The sequence below is a fragment of the Vipera ursinii genome (assembly GCF_947247035.1).
Source record: "Vipera ursinii genome assembly, chromosome: 8".
In the NCBI taxonomy this organism is placed as follows: domain Eukaryota; kingdom Metazoa; phylum Chordata; class Lepidosauria; order Squamata; family Viperidae; genus Vipera; species Vipera ursinii.
The window spans coordinates 17,121,807-17,136,055 of record NC_139519.1 but is presented as its reverse complement, the minus strand read 5'-3'; the positions used below and the strand labels follow the sequence as shown (position 1 = coordinate 17,136,055).

The 14,249-nt window shown below is 43.3% G+C and overlaps 2 protein-coding genes across 2 annotated transcripts; both read left to right on the top strand.

The window, feature by feature from the left end:
• Positions 1-1,417: 1,417 nt before the first annotated feature.
• RPUSD4 (RNA pseudouridine synthase D4) lies at positions 1,418-7,104 on the top strand. The gene is made up of 7 exons (XM_083368566.1): positions 1,418-1,594; positions 3,347-3,512; positions 4,142-4,343; positions 4,546-4,639; positions 5,495-5,645; positions 6,238-6,335; positions 6,513-7,104. The coding sequence occupies exons 1-7, from the start codon at positions 1,445-1,447 to the stop codon at positions 6,735-6,737; spliced, it is 1,086 nt and encodes a 361-aa protein (XP_083224692.1). The 5' UTR covers positions 1,418-1,444; the 3' UTR covers positions 6,738-7,104.
• Positions 7,105-7,845: 741 nt separating this feature from the next.
• On the top strand, positions 7,846-14,020 carry PANX3 (pannexin 3). Its single transcript, XM_083368291.1, has 5 exons — positions 7,846-8,924; positions 11,170-11,312; positions 11,510-11,724; positions 11,996-12,648; positions 13,769-14,020. Exons 1-5 carry the CDS (start codon positions 8,744-8,746, stop codon positions 13,801-13,803), a joined length of 1,227 nt encoding a protein of 408 aa, XP_083224417.1. The 5' UTR covers positions 7,846-8,743; the 3' UTR covers positions 13,804-14,020.
• Positions 14,021-14,249: the final 229 nt, after the last annotated feature.

The following is a 14,249-nucleotide window of genomic DNA, read 5'->3' as shown; positions in this document are numbered from 1 at the left end:
AATCAGATCCTGATATTACATTTTTGTTTAACCTTTAGATACTTTTCATCTGCAGCTATAAACAGTTGTACATCCCTACACTATTACTTTGGTAGGGTTGACACACTAAGCCAAAAGTGGCTTGTGGCTTAGCCTAATATGTAAACTAGACAACGTAATTATTGTACCATGATTTAGCATTTACATTTTTACCCAAGAGAGTCAGTGATGAGTTATTTGAATCAATCAAAGTACATCATGATTTAGTGTCTGCGAATAGTTCCCAATGAAGAGAAATTGTGCAGTCTTCAAATCTAGTAACTACACCCCTAACTGAATGCAGCAATCAAGCTCTTCATATCACAAAACTGATGTTATTTTGTTTACAAAAATTAAATAGGGCTCTCATACCCGTGATATCTTCTAGCAACTACTATTCCTTCAAAACGTTCGTGAAATTTACCTGGAAAAGAAGCAACAATAAATATAAATATTAAAACCTACACTTATTGGGATGAATAACAAAATGAAAAAAATTCTGTAGCGGAAGGAGATTTTGCTAATATTTTAAGCAAAAAATATTGCGTTTCAAGTTCTAGCCCTGACAGAATCCATTTCGGTCTAATTCTCTGACCCATCTCTAGCAAGCAGCCCCTCAGAATAAAATTTATTTGTTTATTTAATATTATTTTGTGGTCACACCGTTGATATCAGGGACGGGATTAGTTATTAAAAGTTCTAAATCATACGTGTTAAAAACGAACATCAGCCGAGCAGGCTTCCGAGGCTGCTGCTTTGTAACTTTCCCATCCCCAGGGACGGGGTTTCTCAACCTCAGCAACTCAGTGGGGACTTCAACTCCCAGAATGCCCCCGCTCAGCATGCTGAGGGTTGAAGCGCTGCTTTCCGAGGCTGGCGAGCAAAGGCTAAACGCCACCAAAGGGTGGGATTTCCTCCTCAGCCTCGCCTCCCCTTCCTCTAACCGCCTCTCCGGCCGGCTCCGAATCCACCCGCTTCTCTTCCTGAGCGGGTTGAGCCTCGCGACGCTCTCCCGGCTTCCCCGAGCCGGTCCCACCGCGAGTACCTGGCCAGCCCCGCTCGCGCTGCCTTCCCGGCTGCCCGACAACCGTTAACGCCGCTTCTCAACTGCCGTTCTTGAAAAGCCAAGACCCACCCAGCCGCCGGCGCCTTCCTATTGGCTGTAAAGGTTCCACTTCTTATCTTTCTCACTGGTCTGCCCAGCTTGGCTCCGCCTCCCGCGGTAGGCTATTGGGCGGAGAGAGAGAGAGGGAGGGCACTGAGCGTCGCACCGACGTCTCATTGGACGGAGAGTCCGCTTCTCCCGAACGTCGCGATTGGTGGGCCTTCTCCGGGCAAGGCGCGAGGATAGCCCGCGAGGGAAGGGGGCGTGCCCTGGAAGAGTTGAGTCCACCCCCTTTCTGACGTCACGTGGGCCCGAAAGAAAATGGCTGCCCAAAACGTTCCTTGCTTGTTTCTGCGAGCCGCCGCTCTTCGGAGGAGTTTTTCCCACAGTCCAGCCGCGGCCGCTTCGGTGACAGCTGAGCAGATTGCGGAGAAGCTGCGGGAGCAGAAGAAGCCGAAAGTGGTCCCGGAGGTGAATCTGTGGGTTTGATTGGGAATCGTGAGTTTGGAGGGGGGGGGCAGGTTTGTTGGTTTTTCCCAGCATGCACCACGGAGAAACTACACTTCCCAGCGTGCATTGGTGGCTAGAACTTTGAAAATTAAGCGAGCTGGGTCTCCCAGCTACGTATGATGCGGCAATGGAAGTTTTGTGATGTGCAGAATCCTAGATGCAGGAATAATGACGTGTGTTACCCTCCCTGTTCATTGTGAAGGATTCTATTGGGTAGACAATTTACAGACACAGCTTGACCGGTAAGTGATCTGACCCTGGCTCTGGACAGATGCGACTATCCTTCCTATGCATGGCATTTCTTTGTCGGCCATCCTGTTAGCTTTCCAATAAAATCGTTCATATTTTATATTTATATGAATATTTATATTTTAGGCTACCCCGCACAGTCACCCACGCACTCGTTACCTCCCGTATAGACTACTGCAATGCTCTCTACATGGGGCTGCCCTTGAAGACCACCCGGAGGCTTCAACTGGTGCAGAGTGCAGCTGCACGGGTAGTGATGGGAGCACCCCGATACTCCCATATTACACCCCTCCTGCGTGAGCTGCATTGGTTACCGGTTGCCCTCAGGGTGAGATTTAAGGTGCTGGTACTTACCTTTAAAGCCCTACATGGCTTAGGACCGGGATACTTGCAGGATCATCTGCTGCCAGGAACAAATTCCCATCGCTCAGTACGCTCACACAGAGAAGGCCTCCTCAGGGTACCATCGGCTAAACAATGTCGGCTGGCAACCCCCAGGGGGAGGGCCTTCTCTGTGGGAGCGCCAGCCCTGTGGAACCAGCTCCCCCATGAGCTTCGGATGGCCCAAGATCTCCGGTCCTTTCGCCGCGGCCTCAAAACACTCCTTTTCCACCTGGCTGAACTGGACTGACAGGGATTTTAATTACGTTTTTAATTTTTAACTCTAACTTTTAATTTGTATTAATTTTATGGGCACTGTTTAATCATGTTTTAACAATTTTAATTTTTGTATCTAGTTTTTATGTATTGCCCTGTTCACCGCCCTGAGTCCCCGTGGGAGAAGGGCGGTATATAAATTAAATTAATAAAATAAATAATAAAATAAATAATTTATTTTAATTTTAATTTATTGTACAGAGGCCTTTAATTTTAATTTTTTATCTTAACTTCTGTATTTATTATATGTTACTGTTGTTAGCCGCCCTGAGTCCTTCGGGAGATAGGGCGGCATATAAGTCCCATAAATAAATAAATAAATAAATAAATAATAAATAAATAAATAAATAAATAAATAAATAAAGGTTTGCATCAAAGCAAGCTGCAATAATCTTCCAAAAAAAAAGAAGCATGGCTGGAGTATACATTCTCTTTAGCTGTTCAGTTTTGTTCCATCAGATCTACTTGAATCTATCGTTGAATAACAATTAGTGGATTCTCCGAACTTGGAAAAGCAGACTTTTTAATAAATGAGATGGGAAAACTGCTCTCTCTCTTCCCCACCCTTCCTTCTCCCCCCTCCCTTCTATCTCTCTCAACCATACTATCATTTTTCCTATAGCACCTTCACATCAATTGTCACCCTGCCCCAAAAGCAAAAATCCCCCTAACATATGTACTTTCTATGTAGCACCTTCTTTGGCACCTTGTCTGATATGCATTTCTGCTTTGTTATATGCTGTTGCTGCCAAAGCTGTGCAGTAAAGAGACTAACCACGTGACTGGTTCTTCACTGACTGTTCAAAGGTTCCAAAAGACCGAGTACAGAGGCGAGTGCAAGAATATGTTCAACAGACCAGATGCTTCCAGCAGCTCCATCCTAACGTCCTAGCCAAGGTTCTGAAACAGGGGATCCTCTACACGAACAAAGATATTGTAGTAATAAACAAGCCTTACGGACTTCCTGTCCATGGTAAGTGTAATACAATGCTGGCTTTCTAGCAATGTTGATAAAAAATGTTTTAGACTAGATGGGTAATAAAAGTCTTGCTGAGAAGTCAAATGATTTTGCGTTGGTTTCTGAGCCTTTATAGGAATTCATCCTGTGGAACTAAGTCTTATTTTGCTTTCAGAATGTAGCACGAGACTTCCTAGTTAATATGTGGCAGATGCTTTATATTGTGGATTCTCTAAGCAAACCCTGCCGTCAGGTTTTTTTTTCTTTTTTGCATACTGCATAGACTGGTATTAAAACTGATGAAAATCAACTGGCTTCATCGTATGTCTGAACATGTATGTTTTGATGGTAAATATTGGAGGAGCAGCAAAAAGAACACCCAACTGTCAGATTACAATAATGTGTGTTTTCACAGGTAGCTCAACATAAAATATTTTTCCTGAAACTGCTCCAGCTTGAGTTTGATATTTGGAAATGCTGTAGCACCAATAAAAAAAACCACATAGCTTTGGAAATTAGGTGTTTTGTGTTAAGCATAAAGTAGTTTGGTTAAGCTTGGTTGAATAAATGCACCTAACAATTATTTGTAAGCCAGGTTTTATGCCTTGGCATTATAAATAAATCTAGTCTCTCTCTACTTCAAGGGGGCCCTCGGGTGAAGACATGCATTACAGATGTGCTGCCAATACTGGCAAAGATGTTAGAGGGCATGAAAGCTCAACCCCTGCATTTATGTCACCGGCTGGACAAAGAAACTACTGGAGTGATGGTCCTAGCAAAAGATGAGATGATTGCACACCGGGTCCAAGAGATGTTCAAAACCCGTCAGGTGGAAAAGAAATACTGGTAGGAGAAATCTTACAAGTGATAAGTAAGTTGTTATTGCGACTTGATAAGAAACATTGACTTTCAGTAAGCCAAGAATCTACTAAGGACCGCCCTTCTGCAGTATGAGTTATAGTATAAGGAGAACCCAGCAGCCCTTGGTCTTCACGCAGTGTGTGGACTACTATTGGAGAGGACTGAAATCCCCCCGTTCTTTTCATAGGACGATTTGTATTGGAAAACCAGAGCCGGAAGAGGGGCTGGTGGACATTCCCATTCTGGAGAAAGAAGTGGAGAGCCACCAGGCGCACTTCAAAGTGAGTATTCCTGGCAGCAGAGATTTGCCGATTCTGGCCACAGCATTTTCACTTGGAGACCTCTGTTTTAGTTATTGCTTACCGGTTAGGCAGATTTAGGATTAGCACACTCAATTCAGGAAACTCGCCAGCATCTTTACCAACATGAATACCAGTTCTTGAAAGAAATGCTAAACAACTTTTACCTTAAGTATCACTACTGTATCATAATTGCACTTAGTTGTGGGGTGCTTTATGGGATGGTGTGTGTGTGTTAGTGCCTTCAAATCAGTCTTGATTCTTAGCAACTGTCTTGACAAATCCTTGCAGTCTTCTAGATAACATTTTCAAAAGTGGTTTGCCATGGCCTTTATCCTAGGGCTGAGAGAGATGACAGATCTATGATCTCTCCTTTGGCTTCATGTCTAAAGTAGGAATAGAATTCTCTGTCTCCTAGTTTTTGGCCCAGGGGTAGGCAACCTTGGCTCTTTTATGACTTGTGGACTTCAGTCAGCATGGCTGGTTCAGGAATTCTGGGTATTGAAGTCCACAAGTCATAAAAGAGCCAAGGTTGCCTATCCCTGTTCTAGCCTGATGCCTTCCCCATACACCAAAGTGGCTCTCTTGTTACACCTATAATATTTATAAGTGGTGGGCGCACTTGAAATTGAGAGCAAGTGTTGGCCTCTAAAAGTTCTTATGTTACCTATTCCTCTCTAGCTGCAGCACCTAAATGATGTAAGTCTGGATTAATAGTGGAGCAATTCAACAGTTTTCTCCATTCTATGTAGCCTATTAATCTTCTCAACTGTTGTCCTATTGGCTTTTTGGATGTTATGAAGAATTGATTTTGAGTCATGTGCATCTTTGACTTAGATGACACTGGCACCAAATTATCGTCTATCTTTAGAAGACAAAAAGTTGCGCAAAGTGCGCCGGAACAAAGATGCTCACTTGGCAGTGACCCGGTATCGTGTGCTAAGCACCTGGTCCGCCTGTTCTCTCCTTGAATTGGAACCAATCACAGGTAAGCAATTACATGCCCCTTTCTTTGATGCTTCTCATTGCCTTTCCTGTTCTCTAACAATTGGGGTTAAGAAACATCATGTCAATACCCATAAACCTTGTCAAGCATCTGAGAATGACCTTTTTTATTTTCCTGTTTTTTTTCCACTGAATCTAAATGAATCTAGATTGAAGCCTTAATTATTTTTTGATGTATGCAATAACCAAAGATTTGCGTCGTTAGAACAATAAAAGGGATAGCTATTGCGGAAAGGATGAAAAGAATTGAGAAGAACAGTAAAACAAGGAAATGTAAAGGCTATTATCCTGGTATAACATAACACTTAAGGCCAAAGCTAATAGGCAAAAGTGCCTGGTGGAAGAGAAATGGCGTTATACTCGGCATGTCTCTTGTACTGTTAAGCTATTGATATCCCTTTCTGCTTTTTTCTGCTAAAATGTGTATATTAAGCTGTTTGAACCAAGCAAAGCTTAAAATTTCCCTTCAAGATAAATTGCATATGAAAATGATTCTATATAACTTGCCCCAAACCACCAATATATATATTTAATGGTTACGCCTCTTTTTTCCCCACGCATTGTTCATTATGCAGGAGTGAAGCATCAACTCAGAGTCCACTTGGCTTATGGTTTAGGTTGCCCAGTCCTTGGGGATCACAAGTATTCTCACTGGAGCAAGCTAGCACCACAGGTAAGTGGGGTATTAAGACGAACCTGGGTGGATATGGCCATGAACTAAAATCCAAGAAAATGGTAGGGTGGGCTTCAGGGTAGTTAGGATTGCCAAATCGTATATTTTGTTGGATTCAACATAATTAGAAACGCAAGTGGATCATTGTTTATTTTCTTTTTTTTTATGCATACATAGAAACTCTCTCCAGGTACATTGAAGAAACTGGGTTTGGAACAAGTCAAAGTACGTTACCTCCCTCTCCACCTACATGCCTGCGAGCTCACCCTGCCTCCAATAAACAGCGGTGAGGAACAGAAGATCCACTTGTTTTGCAAGCCACCCGTCTTCTTCAAGCGCTCCTTAAAACGGTTAAAGCTAGAATTTCCAGAATCACAACAAAAAGAAACTCAGAGTGATTAGCTATGCTACTTCGTTAATGGAATGCCTTTTCCCGACTTTCTAAAGCCGCGGGGGGATCTTGTGAAAGGTGAAGCACCTGGAACCTCATGTTCTGAGCTGGGAAATCACAAATATGCGTCTCTGGAAGCTTGCAGCCTTTCAGAGGAAACTCCTGCCTAGCAACTGAAAACCAAATGGAGGAACAGTCACAAATCTCCCAGGGCCTTGTATGCTGGTTTCAAAGGAAACTGGGAGATTTGGAAGAATTCAGTGGTTTATATGAGCTGCTACGTCTGGAATAAGAATTGGGCACATTTTTTTCAGTATTGGCTGACGCTCAGCCGAACAGAGTTCACTATTCTACTTAAATAAAGGATGTGTCCTGTGCTGTGCTGAATGTGATGTAACTGGGACATTGGGGAGAGGAGAGGAACACTCAAGAGGTTTCTTATGATTGGGGTGTACAATAGTTGATGGAGCTATCAATTGGGGAGTTCTTGGTTCACATCTTGCTTCTGCCGTGAGCTTACAGAACAGCCTTAAGAAAGTCAGCCTCAACTTTTCTTTCGCAACTGTGATAGCGCATGTGGCTGTTTTGTCCCAAGTCTGACTACTGCTGTCTTACCAACTCTGAATGGGTAGCTGGAGAGGGCCCGGATTGAGCATGCTTTTTGCACGCAAATTGTGTTCTTCCACTGAATTTTCTCAATTATTTCCCTAACGCTGCAAGTATAGGCATTGTAGAAATTACAGATAAGCATTATTAAAAATAATTTAGAATGGTTCTTACAAAAATTAGAATAACGTGTTGGGGTTGATTGGCTGTTTACTGCAAAAATATTTTTGAGACCTACTAAAGAAACTGTGCTAAAGGATTAGTACTGTATACAAATCAAAAGTATTTCAGGGGGGAAAAACAGGACACTGATTTATGTGTAAAGAAAACTGGAGGTCTTGGTAGCCTTAGAAAGCCACATATATGTGAATTCAGCCACTGTAGTTTACAGGAGGAGAGTCTATGATCAAAGCATAAACTTTTGTGAATTACACCTCACTTCCTCAGATGCGTGGAATGGCTAAACTGACATAGGATTTTAATCGGGATAGTGTGTGTGTGTGTGGGGGGAGAGACAGTATGTGTGAGATAGGTAACCTTATCACTTGTAGTGTGCTAAAAATGTGCATTAACCCACTCAAGCTTTTTGAGGTTCCCTGAAATCTTCCCATATGTTAAGCTTTGGAGACTTAACATGTTATTTTGCTTCTTATTTTAGCAAGGAAAATCACACAGCTGGGACTTGGTTTTGCCACCAATTTAAGCAATATGCTCTAGGAGCGGCAGCAATTTGCCTGATGGCCACATGCAAGTTGTGGATTATCTAAATTGTGGATGCTTAAAGCTATGTTTTAGAACTGGGCTGCTGGGGAGGGAGTTGGGGGAAAATGCTATGAAATTTTTTAAATTCTTCATTTGGCTTTTAATAGCAAATGCAGAAGAAAGCGTCGCACACTCACGTCACTAAACCACAGAAATAAAATTCGTAGGAGTTCTGAGAGGGTTTCTTTCTGCCCGCTTCACCTCTGAAAATGTGAACTCTCGGCCAGTCATTTAATATCCACCCCTGGAGATTCCTGGATCTGAAAAGCAAATACACTGGCCTACCTCCTTACCAGTGGCGGCTAGAAATAACATCTGCTTATGAAAGAGGGAGCTAAAACCACACGGCCCAGCCTTGCCATGTTAAGACAGCTGTTGGCCAAAGACAGCGGAGCCTTTACCAATCACAGCATACCCGGGTCAACTGCTCTATTTCTGGGCTGAGGGTAGTCGCAGGGAACAGGTTGCCCTGTAATTATCGTTTTGTTTAGCGAAACAGCCAAGGTGGTCATTTACAACCGCCTGATGCTTAATTCCCCATGGAGAAAAGGCATCCATCGTCAAGCCACCTCCCCCTTTAGATGTAGCTGAGCCCTTGGAGAAGCCACCTCTTCTGTGCCTGCATGCTTGGCCCCTTCAGAAAGGAACCATGTCGATCGCGCACACAGCTGGCAATTACATGCTCTCTGATGCACTGCTTCCAGACCCAAACCGGTCCGGAGCAAAAGGGCTTTACCTGGAGCTGCCGTGTGATCGCATCATGAAGTTTGTCACAGTGGGGCTGCCGCTCTTCTTGGTGTCTCTCATGTTTGCACAGGAATTTTCCACCGGTAGGTCAATTTATTATTCTTTGAAGGGGGGGCTGGGGGTGACTGTTGTTTTTTGAGGCCTTCCGTGGGGCTGAGGAGACGTGGCCACCGATAGGGAGATGCCAGCAGAAGGGGCAAGGACAAAATGTTCTTTTTTAAAAAAAATGAATTTACTGCAAGCCCAGTATGCTAACTTGAAACAGACTTTGATATTGAATTTAGCATTTGCAAAATCAATCCGGGTTTTTTTTCATATCGGAAGCCTTGCAATTAGCCTCTCTGGATTCCCTGGGACTTCAATAAATATGACATTGAACTGTAAAGTGCAGTCAAACCACACCTTACAATTTTAACACATAAAATGCAAAATCTCCCCTGAGCTGAATGGTGGCCTTAGACCTTTTACTTCTAGTAGACGGTGATTGAGAAAACGTGTCAATCTTCAGACTGAGTGATGCTTCTATACAGGAAAAAATGGATGTTTTGTTTCAGACACTGTTAAAAATTATTCCATATACAGGATTACATAGCAGTCGGTAGCGTTCTCCAACTAACAAAAGGGAGGTTCAGAGTTCGAGTATCAAATCCAGCTTCAAATTTTCACCCAGCCATGAAGTTCATGGCCTTCAAATGATCAAGCAGTCACTACCAGTGGGATGCTTGTGATGCAAGGGCTAAATCCATATATGAATCTTGGAAAAGAGACACTGGAATACATCCAGATGTTTTCTCAAAATAATTCCCGTTAAGTTTGGCAGCTGCAATTCTAGGTATTTTTCCTTGGAAACAAGCCCCATGAACCACAAAAAGGATAATTCAGCATAGCCAGCACTACACTGAATGAGGGAGGATACAAAGGTACCCATTCCAGAAGCAACAGTGTCTCGTTTGATAAAGTGTACCCAAACCAGGCTGAGCTGTGTGTGGCTTTGCACAAGTCTGACATTGGTTAGATGAGGTTTCATGGCTGCAATTCACAGCCTGCCCCAGGAATTTATTTCTGGAAATGGATGCCTGTGTGAGATTTTAGTTGATCCAGATGGAATAAACAAAACTTATTTCTCTCTTTAGCTTGTCTCAAAATCTTGTAAAATATGTTTAGGGAATGATTATTATTTTTTTTAGCACACCCAGCCTACAGAGATGATGAACAGAAAGAGTTTACAACTGCCATAGCACCGTGACAGCATAATGGGCCCAATCTCTTAATCAGTTAACAACAGCAACAGCAAAAAATTGGGGGGTGGGGAAGCAGTTTGATCCTGAATGCTGGCTTGGAGGGATTAAGGTTGGGCACAGATCTCATCTTGATTTGACTATTTATTTATTTTTATTTATTTAGTTACATTTATATACCGCCCTATTCCCTGAGGACTCAGGGCGGTTTACAGGGAATTAAAAATCCAAAATACAAAAATTAAGAACCAAATTAAAAATATTAAATTGACCCTGTACTCAATTAAAAAGAACCCCAAATTAAAAATTTCTCCTCAGTCTGGGCCCAAGAGCTCAAAGAGCCAGGTCTTCAGGCCCTGGCGGAATGATCGGAGGTCGGGGGCAGTCCTCAGCTCTACTGGCAGCTGGTTCCAGAGGGCAGGCGCCCCCACTGAGAAGGCCCTAACCCTGGGTGTCGTCCGCCGGCAATCTCTTACTGGTGGCACCCTGAGAAGACCCTCCCTGTGGGAGCGCACTGGGCGAAGGGCGTTTGATGCCGGCAGCAGGTGTTCCCTCAGATATCCCGGACCCAGGCCATGTAGGGCTTTATAGGTGATAACCAGCACCTTGAATTTCACCCGGAGGGCAACCGGAAGCCAATGCAGCTCACGGAGTAGAGGTGTTACATGGGAGTATCGGGAAACCCCTATTACAACTCGCGCGGCCGCATTCTGCACCAGCTGAAGCCTCCGAGTGGTCTTCAAGGGCAGCCCCATGTAGAGAGCGTTACAGTAGTCCAAACGGGAGGGCACAAGCGCGTGAGTAACTGTGCGTAGGGCGTTTCGGTCCAGATAGGGACGCAACTGGCGCACCAGGCAAACCTGAGCAAAAGCCCCCCTGGTCACGGCTCCTATATGGTCTTCGAAATTGAGCCGTGAATCCAGGAGGACGCCCAAGTTGCGAGCCCTATCGACTACAAAGACAATCCTTGCTAGAGATGGTTCAAAACAGAGCAGCTGTCTATTTTTACTATGGTAGAGGAAGCTGATGGATGCTGCATTGCTGGAAAGAAGGGTGGAGATAAATACGGTTCTCTTTCTCTCTGTCATAGGATCCCAGATCAGCTGCTTCTCTCCTAGCAACTTCACAGCAGAGCAGTCTCATTTTGTTGATGCCGTATGTTGGGACTCTTTGCTTCGCTACAATTCTGAACCTGCAGGAGATGCTACATCCAATTCCCTCTGGGTCTTCAAGGTATTGGGGTGGAGAAGAACACCATCTGTTCTCTCTTGGGTGCGCACCATGTGGAACCCAGGGTCTAATTTGTAGTCTTCTACCCCAGTGTTTCTCAACTTCAACTCCACCCCTCTTAAAGTGGCCACGGTTGAGAAACACTGTTCTGCCCTTCAACTGACCACAGTACTCTCTTTTTTTTGTTCTGTTTTTCCTAGATCTTCCCATATTCTTTGCTGGTCATTGCAGTTGCCATGTACCTGCCTTATCTGCTGTGGAAATATGCAGCCGTCCCCTCACTCAACTGTGATCTGTTCTTCATCATCGATGAACTAGATAAATCCTATAACCGTTCCATCCGCTTGGTGCAATACATGGTGAAGCTCCAGCAATCTGAAGAGGATCCAGAGGATTTTTGGGAGGAGCTTGACCTGTAAGTGGCAGACGGATAGGTGATCTGCGTGCTAAATTTCTCTCTCTCTCTTCCCAGAATTTTCACTTACAAAATCACAGGTTAACAGGAAAGCATTGCATTGCAAATTTCTCCCTGCATTCATAATATATACCAGTGGCTATTCTTGGGACTATTCCTCCTTAATCTCTAGGACTGTCCTCTTCTGGTTTGGTTGTTTTTAAGCCCCGCAGGTGGAAAAGAAGAGTTCTAGTTTATTCTTATTTTTTTTCTTTTTTCTTTCCCTCCCAAGGGCTCGCAGTGAGAGATACTTTGAGTTCCCTCTCCTGGAGAGGTACCTGACTTGCAAGCAACGTTCTCACTATTTGATCATCATTTATGTATTGAGGAACCTCTTCCTCCTCTTTCTTCTGGCTGTCAGCTGCCTCTACTTGGGATACTGTCACCTGCAGGTCTTTTTTCACGATAAATTCAGATGTTCAATCAAGGCAGGGCTCCTGGGAGAAGAATCTGATGTTCCAGATTGGATTCCTTGCAAGCTGGTTTTCTTCTCCGTTTTCCAAGTTACCAGCATCTCTCTTGGCTCTGTATACATCCTTCTGGGCCCAGTTGTCCTCTACCACCTGCTTCAGCTGTGTCAGTGGGACAAGCGGCTTCTGTCCATTTATGAAATGCTGCCGGCATTTGATCTCCTCAGCAAGAAAATGCTGACTTGCCCGTTTAATGATCTCAACATCATCTTGCTCTTCCTGCGAGCCAACATCTCAGAGGTCAAATCTTTCAGTAGACTGAGCGTATTGAGTACTCTCAAGGACATTTCACCCAACAAGGAAAGCATAGACACAGTTGTAGATTTTATGACTCTTCTTGCGGGCCTGCAGCTAGCAAAGCCAAAGCATAATTCCAATGCCAATGAGAACTTGCTCCATCGTGAGAATGAAGTTGGTAAGTAACTCCCACTGAAAGCTGTGCTGAAATCTGCTGCTTTCCCAGAGTGGTTTTTTTTTACTGCACAAAACATAGTTCTTGTTTCTCTAGTTCATGCTCAAGGTATATTCTTTTGATATCTGTTATCTTCTCTTTCGTTACAAGGGAGCAAAGGGCAACCATGTAAATTGTTGCTCCAATACTCTGCGGCCTCTTTGGCTGCTCCATTCCAGATATCCAAAAATCCCCACTGAGTCTTTGTGGTGGGTCTTTGTTTGGAATATAACCAAATACAACCCAAACTATTGTAGTCTGAGGTTGTGCACTTTTTTTATATATAAGCCAAGGTGTTATTTTAATCAACACTTGTTGTAACTGAGTAGACCTCACAAGTTCTACTTTTGTGGAAAGCTCTGGGAATTTTCTTTCCTTGGAAGTGGGAAGGAAAAATCTTGTGCAATTACACTTTCTATAACTCCACGAGAGGGCTGGGGGTGGAATCATTTATTTCCCACGACTTGACTTTATTTTTTGACTTTTTTGTGTCGGTTGCTAAACAAATCACTGCAGTCATTAAGCAAACCATTTGCCAAAAGCCAGAAGTAAACACTGGTTTTCCGCAAAAATGTTGTGAATCAGTCAGTTGCCAAGTGCCCAAAATGAAGTCATGTGACTGCAGGGAGCGGGGGGGGGGCTGTTGGAACTTTGGAGTTGGGTCATAAGTACCTTTTGTGGGGGATTCATCATAACCAGAGGTCTTCAAACCTGGCCCTGTTATGACTTGTGGACTTCAACTCCCAGAATTCCTCAGCCAGAGTGCCTGGCTCAGAAATTCTGGGACTTGAAGTCCACAAGTCATAAAAGGGCCAAGTTTGAAGACCCCTGATCATAACTATGAACAGTTGCTATGTGGCTGGCCATAAGTCAAAGACTAGCTGTACTACTTTATTGGGTTTTTATATGCTACCAGAGTCATTTCCCATGAGATAGGAAGCTATATAAATTTGATTAATAAATAATAAATTATATATATAAACTCCAGGAGGAAAATAGTTCAGCTATCTGAATTACAATATCCAATTCCAATCTAGGAACTGCTGAATCTTTTTAATACAGTTCTTTTTTTTTCTTATACCAGAAATGAAACCTGGTTTGGAAGCCAAGGAAAACTGACTCAGGGATGGATTCAATACTGCACCAAATAGAAAAATTCAAACTGGTGAAGAGCACTGAACGCGAAAAAGGACTTTTCCCTGTGTACTTTGGGTCATTTTTATTCTTTCTTTTTGTTGGACCCCACTGTTTGTCCATTAATACTTTTGTTTTCTGCTGTTACATCCATGGATTTCACCCTTATAATAAATATAAATGCACCAGTTTTCCAACTGAACCCTAACTTCTGCATTGTTTTATAGTCTGACTTTCTTATAAAGCTAGATTGTTATTTTCTTTATGGTAACTTCATCACTTCTGGCCCTACAAATCTCTGCCACTTTCCTTAAGCTTTGATCAGATAGTTTTAAAATCTTCATTTTAAAAGTGGACTTTTGTTACCTCGCATTTTCTACTTTGAAGTCACTAAGCAGTTTATATATATAAAATAAACCTCATGCATTTTT